This window comes from Suricata suricatta, chromosome 12, assembly GCF_006229205.1.
Source record: "Suricata suricatta isolate VVHF042 chromosome 12, meerkat_22Aug2017_6uvM2_HiC, whole genome shotgun sequence".
NCBI lineage: Eukaryota > Metazoa > Chordata > Mammalia > Carnivora > Herpestidae > Suricata > Suricata suricatta.
Genome location: NC_043711.1, coordinates 23,085,490 through 23,098,515, shown reverse-complemented (window position 1 = coordinate 23,098,515; position 13,026 = coordinate 23,085,490). Strand labels below are relative to the sequence as shown.

Genomic DNA, 13,026 nt, shown 5'->3' with positions numbered 1-13,026 from the left:
GCTCCTCCCGCCGCCGCCGCCGCCGCCGCCCGCCTGCTCCCTCGCCCGCCCCTGGGGCCCCGGCGCCAAACGAGGAGGTGGGCAGCCGCGCCGGCCATGGACCGCCAGAACTGAGCAGCAGCCGCGGAGCCCCTGGCCCTCGCCCCTCCCCAGCCCCACGCCGGCGGTGCCCTCGCCCCTCTTCGCCTATCGCCCAGGAAAGGCGGGGGAAAGACGGGGATTAACCCGAAGAGAGAAAGAAGGGAGTGGGGAAGTGGGGTGAGCCAGCGTCGCCCCTGGGGCAATCGCCCATCGCCCCCCGATCCCACTGAGCGCAGAACTTTCGGGAGACGACTTTTACCCATTTTGCGCCCCCTTTTTGCCACACTGTAAAATGAAAGGACAGAAGTTGGCGCTGACTCTTGTAGCTCCGATGGCGACTTGTGTATTTTCAGCGGTATCTCCCGGAGAAAAAGCCCTGCGCGCCTAATTGTTCTGTGGCCCCAAAGATTCAGTGTGTGTGGGGGTGGGGGGGTGGGGGGGTGTGTCTGTGTGTGTACACAGACGTCCACACACTCGCGGCCGCAGGATCAGCGCCTGGAAGCAGACGTTTCGGCCACAGACTTGGAGAGGAGGAGCTGGAGATTGGGAGGCGTGAGCCGCCGGGAGTTTGCAGAATTCGTGGTGTGAATGAACTGGGGGCACCTGGGCGCGCGGTCGCCCCCGCCCCCGCCTCGGGCCAGAGTCTAGTCGTGGGGGCATTTTTTTTTCACCCTCTTGTGAAGATTTTTTTTTTTATTTGTTGTAAAGTCTTTTGCACAATCACGCCCACATTTGGGGTTGGAAAGCCCTAATTACCGCCGTCGCTGATGGACGTTGGAGAGGGAGCGCCTCGCTGCGGAACAGTCGCCTGCACGCCCTCGCGGGACCCGCTGCTCCCTTGTTGCGCGCCGGCCCGGCTTTGCCTTTGCTGCCGGCCAGCGGGCTTCGGCGCCCCCTCGGTTCCCGGGCGCATCCCGGCGCTGCTCCGGCTCGGGCCGCCAGACTTGGGCGCCAGTGACCGCTTCGCCTGTGATTTCCTTCGCCTGCCGGACGCGCCCAGGAGGAACCCGAAGCTCTGCGCTGGATCGTCCCCCCAGGCTTAACCCGGCCGCTCCGCTCGGATTCCTCGGCTGCCCTCGCTCTAGTGGCGACTTCCTCCCCGCAGCCGCGTCCCCTCCCCCTCGCCATGAAGGTAGGTGTTCTGTGCGCTGCCGACGCTCGCCACTTTTTTCTTTATTATTATTTTTTTCTTTTTGGAAGTTAACAGACTCCCCCCACTCACACACACCTCTTCGTTTCTCCTGCTACCCCCAGAAGCTGGAACTCCGGCGTAGCTGGCAGGGACCTCTACCCCTTGGCCCACGCCCCAGCCCCTTCGCGCACTGCCTGCCTCCCCGGAGACTTCTTGTCCCACCAAAAGTTCTGCAAATCTTTTAGACTTTGGGGAAAAAAGTAAGAATGAGCCAGGGCAGAAAAAAAAGCGGTTCGCGGATGACTTTCCTTTTGCTCTGAGAAACACCAGTGTAACTTACTATGTATATTTCAGTAACAGGCTAATGATTCAATTCAACAAATATTTACGAAGCGTCCACTGCGCGGGCACCCAGAGGGTGTGTGGTGGGGCTCGGAAAGGGGAGGAGGACTCCTTGGTTGGGAGACCCGGCTGCAGAACAAGGAGCCTACATCCTTAGAGAAGTGCGCCGGCCCCTCTTTCCTTGTCCTCTGCTGCCGGAGGCCAGGTTGCAGGCTCTTCTCGGCCGGGGAATCCTAGAGCTGAAGGCCGTGTTCCTTTAAGAGTGCCTGGTGGGGGGCCAGCGCGCACCCCGGCGCGGGAGCCGGGTCGCGTTATTAGCATTATTAGCCGCCACTGGGTGAGCTCAGGCGCTTTGCCGCGGTGATGGGGGCGGGGAGTGCTGGCAGTGGTGGCTCTAATCCAGTCCACTGGGAAGCGCACCCCGGCCCCCTGCGCGGAATCTGCCTTGTCCTTTGGAAACATTTGGGCCTCCGCGTTGGGAGAGCGGGCGGGAGGCAGTTTGTGAACTCTTGTTTGTTTTAATTGTCAGTTGTATGTTAAAGCCGAGTCACACACTCCGAGGGTCACCGGGAGTTCACTTTTGCGAAAAGTTAACATTTCTTCCTGCTATATAACTTGTTATTTTCCAAACAACTTCTCTGTCTGTCCTCCAAGCGTCGATCCTTATTTCCACTTTTCTTGATCTATTTTACTTTTCTAGAAAATAAGGATGGAATTAGAAGTAAGATGTTTCCTAAAGCAAACAAATTCCCCCTCCACCCCCACCCCCGCCAAAGAAAGTTTAAAAAGAACCCGAAACCTGGAGACCCCGCGGCCTTGTTTTGCTTTCCAATTCTAGTTTGGCATCGGAGCCCCTTCTCGTCTCTCGTCTTTAAATGGACAACTCGCTGTTTTGGAAGTCACTTCGAGCCTGGGTTGGGATCGCACCTTTACAGCCCTGCCCTCCCGCCAATATTCAGGCTGCTCTATCCTGATATGGAGATTTGGTTTTTAGAAAGCTTCTACCAGGGGAGTTCCGAGTGGGCAATGCTGAGTGCGCGCAAGCGATGGAGAGGCCGCGGAAATTCTGTCCGAGTGCGTGGATCTGTGCCCTGCGTGTGGGGAGGGTGGCGGGAGTAAAGGGACAGTTGTTCTCGCTTACTAGCCTTAGTCCCGCCTGGCCCCACAAAGGAGGACCCTACCCAGGAGGGCTGGGCCGAGATTCCCAAGTCTTTCCCTTCTCTCACCGGAGCGCCTCGGTGCACAAGGGGTTAGCACCGTGCGCGCGGAGTTCTGCTTGTCCCGCTGCCTTTTCATCCTCGCCGTGCGGTGCCGGCTGCCCCCTGTTGGCTGCTTTGAGGTAGGACACCTGGGAGTCTGTTCCTTGGGGCCGTCCAGCAACCGCTCTCCTCTCCCTCCCACCTCTGGATCCGTTCGTCCTTCCCGACCACCAGGTTCTCCTCTCCCAGGAGGGCCCATTCGAGACACCCAGAGGATAAGCTGCAATGCGTGGCCGCCGCCGTACGGAAGGGGCCAGAGGTCCGATCCAGCAACCTGGGCTGGGGCGTGTGGAGGAAGGGTTTACGTCCTCACCAGGGCGTAAGAACCGGAGCGTTGCCCTAGAAGGCCTAGGGTCCGGCTTTGGCGCTCTCACCAGTGCTGTCTGTGGGAGGCGACAAGTGTTGCTTTCTCTTTCCTGGCCTCAATTTCTTCATCTATTAAAAAGTGGTGTTGAAACTGCCTCTGAAGGATAGGGGTTGAACTAATCTTTAATTTTCTTTCTCCTTCCACTGGACACTATGTACCTCTTATGAATAGAGTTGAGAACCCCTGCCAGGAGTTAGACAGCCTGTGTGAGAAGGTGGAAGTGATAACGTGTGTGAGAGGAAGAAAGAGACAGTCTTGAAGTCTGAAGAGACTTGTCCTGGGGGTGGAAGTGGGGAGACGGAACAAAGCTGGGCTCAGCGAGATTCTGCCTTTGGAGAGTCCTTGTTACTGGACCTGCGGTTCATTCCTGAGCCTGGGCAATCCTTGCACTGATTTGGGCGCAAGGAGCTCCCTCCACCTTCTCTGTCCGGCTTCCCTACACCCCACCCCCACCCCCTACACACTCACGCCACACACTTGCATCGCTGTGGACACTGTATGGCAGTGGGGAGGGGCAACTGGAACACCCTCCTCTCCTCGCCCTCCCCCCAGAACCCAGGCTAGAGGAGTGAGGGAGCGTCCCTCCTTGTCTGCTTCCCCAAAGCAGACCTCCTGTACGCCTTGGCTTGCACATCCCCTTATTCGCTCCGCTTCTCTCTGCATTTCCTGGGGAAGGGCGTCCCAGCGTTGTGGTTGCAGCCCTTTCTCGCAATTTTCTGTTTCTCTCTTTCAAGGAGAGATCACAGTGGGGGAAGACAAAGTTTATTTCCCACCAAGAGCTGGGATTCTTGGAGCTTTCTATCCTTTTAGCCACCTTGAGCTCAGGTCAAACATTTCTGACTCCTCGCTGGTCTCCCCCTCATCATTGCCATTCTCGAAGACTTGGGGGAGGGGTGATTCTGGACGCAAAAAGCCTAGTGGAGGGGGATGTCCAGACCGAGTGAGGTAGCGCCAGTGACCAACGGTCGAGAAGCGTCTCCCTCTGCCTTTGCGGAATTTCTCTTTAGGGGTGGTGGGGCTGAGGATTTGGGTGCTGCGCGTCGTTAGGACGCTCTCTGTGGACCGGGAACCTCTTCTAACCAGAGTGAGGTTTCCTCTCTCGCACTCCTCTTCACCGCCCCCCACCCCCAGCGGCACCCCAGTGGATAAAGAAGATTTAGGCACACCTTCAGTACAATGCGAGGGCGTTGGAGGAGATACCGAGTAGGCGTCACTGCGTTGAGCTGCTCTGGCTTTGGAAATAATGGCACACGAACGCCCTACCCCCACCTCATCCCTCCCTTGCCCTAGAATCTCTCAAGTGCCCGAAATCCCCCTCTCCATCGCACGCTAGGAACACATTCTGAGGATCCCTAAATAAGTGGGGTTCCCCAGGCCCTGAAAGTGTCGGAAAACATTCAGCCCGTTCTTTGGTAAACTCAGCCTCCGCCCAGAACTTTTGTTTTAGCCCCGGCGTGACAGTCTCCGGAGAGGTCTCGTTTCTTACGGTCTTTTCGTATCAGATCTCTTGGTAAACAGGCAGGGGTGTGTATCCTACAGAGTCGATGTATTTATTAGTTCGCCGTGGGTTCTTTCAGTTCTTCAAACTTGTGGGGCCTTTTAGGGGGGTTGCGCGGGGATTGGAGCGGGAAGAGGGCCAAGGTGTTTCCGGGCAAGCGCGCGGGGTTAAGTGGAGACGCGACTCCCAGGGCTCTCCTGCCCGATCCCCTTTGGGACACCTCTGACCTATCCCCAGTCTGGAGCTGGGGATACCGAGTCTCGTAGACCCAATGGCCCACTCCTACTTGGGAACGGGCGGACTCTCCCCGGGGTCTTCCGGCCCAAAGTCGGTTCGGTTTGTGTAGCTTCGCCTCTAACAAAGAGATCCGCTGTAATCCGCCGAATCTGTTATCAATTTCTCCGCTGCCCGCGCCCCGCCCCACGCGCCCCGCCCGTCGGGAAGCTCGGAAAGTGCGCGCGGCCAGCACCCCTCTCCGCCGGCATCTCGGAAGCACGCGGGTGCGTGTGTGTCTGTGCATGTGTTTGAGTGTGTGAATGTGCATGAGTGTGTTGTGTGTGCGCGCGCGGCCTTGGCCGCCGAGGGGGAGAGAGTCGATTTTGCAGCCTGGGCCGCGCGCGAAGGCAGACCTCGTAGCCCACCTCCTCCCCTGGAGGAAACTTGACACTTCGGGCGGGGGTGGGGAGGGAGACGGAGCCTTCTCTCTCCTAGGCTGGGGAAACCCCAAGTTTCTATCCTCCCGGTTGCGCCCCTCGCTTTGCGGCGTTTGGAGAACGAGTGGGCCAAGGGCTCAGAGCCCTGGTTAGCGGGCACTGGGGACCACATAAGTATTTCCTCTCGGAGAAGCCCCGAGCTGTCCTGGTCCAAAGGACGGCGGGCTGGGAAAAGCCCTGGCACGCTCCTGGGCCCCTAGGTCCTCTCTGCCCCTCTGACGGCGCACGTTCCAGACCCTTGTGCCGCCTGAAGGAGGCTCACCTTTCCTTTCCCGAGGAAAGGGCTCCCTGGGGGCTGCGGGCGGTGCAGCGGGTTACCCTTATCAGAAATGTAAAAGGGGATTTTGGAAACCCGCTCCTCCCACCCGCACCCCCCACTGTCTCGCGACGCCGCCGCCGCCTACAGGTGGAGAAGTCACCAGTGGGGAGGAACGGCAGCGAAAGCTTACAAGGCCTCTCCCTGCCCCCGAAATTCTTCTCGACGGGAACCTTCACCGCCTGGGCCCTCTGTGCCCTGCAATCCAGGGGCTCAGCCGCCGCGGAAGCCGGCGCGTCTCTGGCCCCGCCGAGGGCTCGCTGGAACCGGCCCTGGCCTAGCCCTGCACCCTCGCCGTTCGGGACTTACCGAACCGAGTCTGAATCGGGCTGGAGGGTGGGGTTGGGGTGTTCTAAGGCCCGGCTCACTGTGCCGCGATGGCGAAGGGCCCGACAGCACCAGACCAGAAGCAAAGGAAACTGGAGTCGCCCTTGGCTTCCTTTCCTTTTTCTCCGTGGCAGCTGTCAGGAGTGGGGACAGAAGGGGGGCGGGAAGGAGAGCGAAATGAAAAAATCAGAATTTGTGGGAAGGCAAGGAACGGATCCTCTCTGCCGTGGACCCGGACCTCCTTGTTTACTCGGGGGTGCTCTTCCTTCTCTGGGGTATGCTGAGTCCGAGGAGGAGCCGGCAGTCAAGGGAGGGGGCACTGTTTCTCGGTTTCCTTGGTTGAGAAAGCCGGTCTCTCTCTCTCCGTTATCCCTGGTGCCCCCATCTCCTTCTCCCCACTCCATTCTGATTGAAGAGTATCCTAAGGAAACCCAGGTTGCCCTTTCCCCGCTGGAAGCGGCTTCCCCCAAAGCGGCCTGTAAACTGATTATGAAACATACGTTGTTAATTCCGAGTTGCTTTTCCCAGCTGGGCACTCTCGAGCACGAGCACGCAGCTCCCCGGGGCCTCGCCCCCCACCCCTGCCCTTCCCTCCCCTGCCCTTCCCTCCCCTGTCCAACCCCCCGCCCCGAGCCGGCCACCCCGCCTCCTCCGCAGCCGCCGGCGGCGCGCTCCACTCGCCTCTGCGCTCCTCTCGCCCATGGAATTAATTCCGGCTCCACTTGTTGCTCGGCCCAGGTTGGGGAGCGGACGAGGGTGGCGGCGGGTTCCGAGTGAATTCCTTCCGAGGAGGGACCCAGCACAGTGCGGACTAGAGGGGAGCGAGGGGGTACGGGAAGCGAACAAGCAGGAAAGAGGCGCTTGGCATCGGGGCTTTGACTCAACAGCATTGAGACATGTTTGTAATCGCTGGCGTGCCCCGCGCGCAGGATCCCAGCGAAATCAGATTTCCTGGTGAGGTTGCGTGGGTGGATTAATTTGGAAAAAGAAACTGCCTATATCTTGCCATCAAAAAACTCACGGAGGAGAAGCGCAGTCAATCAACAGTAAACTTAAGAGACCCCGGATGCTTCCGTTGTTTAAACTTGTATGCTTGAAAATTATCTGAGAGGCAATAAACATCTGCTCCTTTCTTCCCTCTCCAGAAGTCGATTGGAATATTAAGCCCAGGAGTTGCTTTGGGGACGGCTGGAAGTGCAATGTCTTCCAAGTTCTTCCTAATGGCTTTGGCCATGTTTTTCTCTTTCGCCCAGGTTCTTATAGAAGCCAATTCTTGGTGGTAAGTTCCTTCTAAGTACATATTCTTTATTTCATTTTATTTTTTAAAAGGTTCATTTGAATGATGCTGCAGCTTTTAGAGCTGAATTGTGAGTTTGAATCCATTTATCTAATGCATATGTACATAATATATTTTATTTATATATTTGGAAATCAGAATTTTGTTTTACCTTGTTAATATTGTCAAGCTTATCTTTAACTCCATCGGGAATGAGAACCTATAAATCTACGTCTTTTTCTCTGAGGCCCTTGTTCAGATGTATGCTTGTAGTACATCATGTCATAAAAGGGAACCGAAACTCACTTCTCTAATAATTGTAAGCCTATCTATAAAGTTTACTTTTTGCCACCTCTAGGTAGTAAAAGTGAGTTCCAGCTTTTGTTTTCTGTCACTTGAGGTTATAAAGTTGAGGCACAGTTGTAGGAAGACAGCTAAACTCCAAGTGGGGAAGTATTTGCGCTGGAAATTTGATCAAAAGGAGGTTAACTTGAAGTAGTCAAATGTCCCTAAATGAGGGGTTCTTTCTGGTTAGGGGCCTTGTAGATCGACTGCAGTATATCCAGAGGATTATTTCTGACGGCGTTCTGGATATTTTTTCCCTGCAAATGAACAGCGTTTTTCTGACTGTCAAACATGACTTGTATTCACTGGATACCCTGTCTTGGGTCTTTCACAATCACATAAGGAGCCCTTTTAAAATGTCCAGAACACGGTGAATTTTCTCCAGTCTCTATATTTGTCTCAGCGTCCTTCCATCAGTCAGAAGGAACAGCTATCTCCTCCCCGTGTCTAATTGTGTCTACTTTCAGCATTCATACGTTTGCAAAGGCAGATCGGTCCAATTTGTGGGGCAAAGTGAGTCACTTTCTCTAATGTCAGAGGCCTGTCCCCAAAACCGCCATTTCCCCCTTTTCTGAGCGCATTTCGGAAATATTGGTTCAGGTATATGGCAAGGAGGGCACGGAAGGGAGTGAAAACCTAGCTGAGGAGCCAGATGGCGGGGTGGGGACCATACAATACCTCCGTTTTCTGAGTGCAGTTTAAACAGAGAAGTTTTATGAAGCCCTTCTCCTACTTTGTCATGAGGACAAGCAGGAGAGAAAAAGCATCTGTGTGCTTAAAACTATGTATTGCTGACATGCTTTCAGGGGGCCTACCTCGAGAGTTCACGTAAATCTTGAATGCACATCTCCCCCCCTTTTTAGGTCGCTAGGTATGAATAACCCTGTTCAGATGTCAGAAGTATATATCATAGGAGCACAGCCTCTCTGCAGCCAACTGGCAGGACTTTCTCAAGGACAGAAGAAACTGTGCCACTTGTATCAGGACCACATGCAGTACATCGGAGAAGGCGCGAAGACAGGCATCAAAGAGTGCCAGTATCAGTTCCGACATCGACGGTGGAACTGCAGCACCGTGGATAACACCTCTGTTTTTGGCAGGGTCATGCAGATAGGTAGGAAACCATTTCCCATGTTTTTAAATATAGTCACTGATTCTCCTGGTAAAAGGCTTTATTTAGTGTTCACTGATAAGCTTGAGAAGGAGGGGAACCTCTCCAGCAGGGTGCTGGCTGGGGAATTTTGGTCTTATTGCTGCTTGCCTTCATTCCTGTCCCCACACCTGGTTATAAGTTTGGGGCTTTTTTAAAACCAAATCAGAAGGGAAGCATCAAGGATGCCTCCGTGTTTTCTGAATACTTAAGTTTTCTAAAAAGCATTTTGTTTAAAATAGAAGCAGAACACTTATTTTGGTTTCTCAAAAGTGGATGAGGAAGGCTGAGTCATTTATATCCTTTTAAACTTCAAAACTCTTGTAACTGTCAGAAGTTTCGTAAGCCACAATTCAGATGGCCCAGGCATCAAACTAAATACTGTCCTCTTTCGAATGCTGGACACATTGGAAGTGAATAAGGTTTTAGTTTTCCTCATATAGCTATTTCCTGAGGCTAGAGATGTATATATGTTAAAAAGCTTTATTTTTAGGACCAGAAAGAATTTTAATTAGAAGTGATCTGATTTTCCTTGTGATTTTGCCAATTGATATAAAAGCGCATCCTTCAGTTATCAATCTAGAAACTTAAAAAAAAATTATCAAATGTATTGCTCAGTCAGATTCTTTATATCAAATGTATCATTGAACTTGTTATTCCCTGCAGGGAGGAGGTGGCATTAAAATTGGGGTAAAGGCGAAGAATTTGGAAAATCAGTTTGCCTCTGGTTTGCTTTAAAAGCATAGGATGCTATCTGACAGATGTCATCCTCTGTGTGTTTTCTAGTGTGAATATTTTAGGTCCATTTAGTTTTATGCAAACAAGTCCTTATAATTAATATGGCTGCAGTGATTCCTAAAATAAGAAGCCATTTATCAAAGCAATTAACTGTTTAGACTGACTGAAGATTAAAAAAAGTTGGCTTAATATCCGTCACGGATGGATAAAATGCTTTTTTAAAAACCCTGAAAAGTGCATTCATGGAGAACAAAAAAGAGTTGTCAGTGGATGTTTGAGCCAAGCGACTTCATATACTAAAATAATACAGGACTGGAAGCCATTCCTTTAATTGAATGGGAAAATGGTCTGCAGCCTCAGCCTGCAGTTTCATAGGGCTTTGTCCTTCCTGTTAATGATTAAAATGTGCTAATGTATATACTGGGATCTGAATCTGGGAGCTGGGCATCAGAAACACAGGCGCTTTCCCTGAACATGGAGTGCCCTGTGCAGTTAGCTGGGGGTGTGGTGGAGATCCCGTTTTACATTTTGATATTGTGAATAAGTTCAAAACTTTTTTTTTAAGCTGTATCAGAATGGTAACTTGTTAGCTTTCCTTTCTCAACTTTGCTTTCCCCCCTAATCTGCCTTCCTCTCAAACTCTGGGGGCACTTTTTCACAAATGAGTTAGCAAAAATCATACAGTTTTGATGGTAGACAGGAAGCAAAACAGCAATTGGAAAGGTTTTCTGTGTAGTCCCCTGAACACGGCTTCGATTTAAGATCCTCTGCTTGTCTTTATATGTAGCCTGTTTGGGGCCAAAGTTTCAGAATAAGCTATCATTTGCTAAGTGGATTTGAGTTCTGCTGGAGATTTATTTAAAATGTGGTCCAAGATTTCAAAGGGCCTGCTTCCCTCAGGGAACAAGCAGAACCTTTGCTACAAAGGCTTCTATTTAATTGTCCCTTGCAGATACGCTCTCTGGCCCTCAGCTGTGCGGTATTCCCATCTGGGTTGGGGGGTGAGTGGGTCCCCGGAGAACCTCCTGGCAGCGTCCGAGGGAGCCCTGCTCGATACCACCATCAAGTTAGCTAATGTCCTGGGCCTCTTCGAACACATTCTCCTTTGCCAAAAGCCCTCCAGGTGCCTGGGGTCTCCCAGCACAGGAAGCTGCTGCTGGGTGGTTTGCGGGTGGAAAGGCCGATGGGGCCTTATCTTCTATTTATTTAAAAAAGAGATGGAGAGAAGAAAAACCAGAATAGAGCTTTGTGAAAGAGGAACATGGACCCAGACTCAGTAGTGGGAAATTTACTTGGCTTTCACTTTTCTATTTATGAGTCTGTTTGAAGAGAATGAGCTAAGGGAAAATTTAAAACAATGTTGATGCTGAAAGGTGTGCGCGTGCATCACCCCCTCCAAAGCACTAGTGCCCCAGGGACACGGAGAGCAGTTCCTGTCCATGAGAATCTGACCCTGTGATGGGACCAGTGTCTGAGAAACCCAGGCTGCCATTTCCATCCCTCTTCAACTCATTTTTCTAGGGTGCCAGTTGCCTGGAGGCTCTGTAGACCATTGCCTCCACCAAGGGCCCACTCTTCATTTTGGAGACTTTCTCATTTTTCATCACGCTACCCCTTCCGCCAGCTTTTGTCTCCATCTCTTCTTTGTCTCCACACTGTGAAAAGATATGTAAGAAAGGCTCCATTCTGAAGGGGCGTGAGGGTTCAAACAGATGTAGATTTCACAGGGAGCGCAGCCTCGCTGAACCAACAGTGTTCCAATCAGAAGGACCCTGCACAGGCTATTAGCCAAAGAGCACTTTTCAAACTGACGTTTTCCCTGCAGTGACCAATTAACTTAGAGATTTCTACCAGTGTGTGTTCCAGGGCAAAAAAGGAAATGCTCAAGGTAGACTCCTGAAAAAAAGCAGCAGCATTTTGTTTTGTATAAAAGCCCTTTTTATGCACTATCTACTCACAGGACAGTGTCTTCTTTTCTTCTGTCTCCAGAGGATTCTTTGTGTCTTCCACTGGCTACTGCCTTATTCTACAAGTGTCCTCTCCAGGGCCACATGTTCTGTGCTATCAGAGTTAATCCTCGAAGAACTCCCTAGAATCCGCCTGTGCACCTCATTTCTCTCCACTCCCTGAAGTTCCTGCCTCTCTAGTTTGAGCTAGATAGACCTCACACCCCTAAGGAACCTTCTGGATCCTCTTGCCAACCACCAGCACACTCCTCAGGTTATTCCCAGTTTAAATTGCAGGCAGGAAGGTCTGTGGTAAATGGGAATCTTCACCATCCCTGGAAAGAGGAATCACAAATGGCTGCGCATTGAAATGTAGAGCTGGAGTGCAAGAGAAAGGCCACCGGTGGGCCCTGGGATTGGTGTTGCCAAGCTCCTCAGCCAGGTTGGGGCTGAGTCCTGTTGTCAGCTGTCCTGCTGCTGCATCCCCTCTACCCCCCAAAAGATCATCAGCAAGCTCTTTAAATATAGGAGCAACTTTTTTCCTACAGGGATTTCAGTGCCAGAAGGGGCTTTTTTTTTTTAACCTAAGTACCTAGTTCAATACCCTTATTTTATAGTAGAGGGAAATGAGCCCCCCACCCCCACCCCTAGCACACCCCTTCAACTGGCAGGATGTTAACCCTTTCTCCTAGCACGACATTTTTCTTAAGTGGCTACCCATTACTGCTAGAAATGTCTTCATGTACAAATGGAAATTAATGATTGCCTTCATTTTCCTCCTGACAGAGAGGGCTCCTCTATCAGTTTTACAGGAAACTATACTTTAGAAGTTTTGGGGAAAGAGAAGACTTATTTTCTTCTCTCCTAAGGTTGGGCTTTTTCCCTTCTTGCTATTATTCCAACACTTTGAGGCAGAGGCTATGGGGTCAGGGAGGGGGTTGCAGAAGTTGCATCAAAGACCGGCTGTTTTAAAAGCAGATCTCCATCTTCCTGAACCAGAGGTCACCAGGCCAGCCCAGCTTGGGATTTTAGAGGAGGCACGTTTCACCACAGTACTCTAGGAACCGGTTTAGAAACGTCCTCTGGGGAAGTCTAGAGCCCTGGCCTGAGACAGGCCGCGGGGGGGGGGGGGGGGGGGAGCCAGGCCACCAGCTGCTGCAGCCTCGGTGTCCCCGGGCCTGAGGTTTCCAGAGGCTCTAGGCCTGACAAATTCTGTGCTCCTGCCGCAGGTAACTCCAAATGAAGAGGACATCGAACGTTAAAATAAGTATAAGGAAGTCTCCCCACATTCTGTTCGCCCTCCCTGACTTGTTTCGTGTGCCTTTTAGGGAGTAAATTTGCAGGATTTTCAGGAGCTGTAGGGAAAACCGCTCCAGGGGAGCAGTGCTGTCAGGCTCTTCGGTGTGAGAGCAAAGACGTCAGGGGCTGCCGCTCGCGTCACTTGCTGCCCCTGCCGCGCGCTGGGGCGGCGGCCCTGGCTCCCGCCGCGGGGAGGGCGCGGCCCCGGGTTGGGGGTGCTAGGGCCGGGGCGCCTCC

The 13,026-nt window shown here is 52.5% G+C and overlaps 1 protein-coding gene across 7 annotated transcripts in view; it reads left to right on the top strand.

The window, feature by feature from the left end:
* The first annotated feature begins 539 nt into the window (after positions 1–539).
* Positions 540–13,026, top strand: part of WNT5A (Wnt family member 5A) — a 21,645-nt gene continuing 9,158 nt past the window's right edge. For 2 of the 7 annotated variants that reach the window (XR_003900844.1, XM_029916690.1), the window contains exons 1-3: positions 6,317–6,773; positions 7,181–7,314; positions 8,520–8,770. Coding sequence is in view for 6 of the 7 variants with exons in the window: in XM_029916690.1 (XP_029772550.1) it covers positions 6,525–6,773; positions 7,181–7,314; positions 8,520–8,770 (634 nt within the window). In the remaining variant the exon portion in view is untranslated. The other 5 variants (XM_029916692.1, XM_029916694.1, XM_029916695.1 and 2 more) reach the window with 5 other exon arrangements.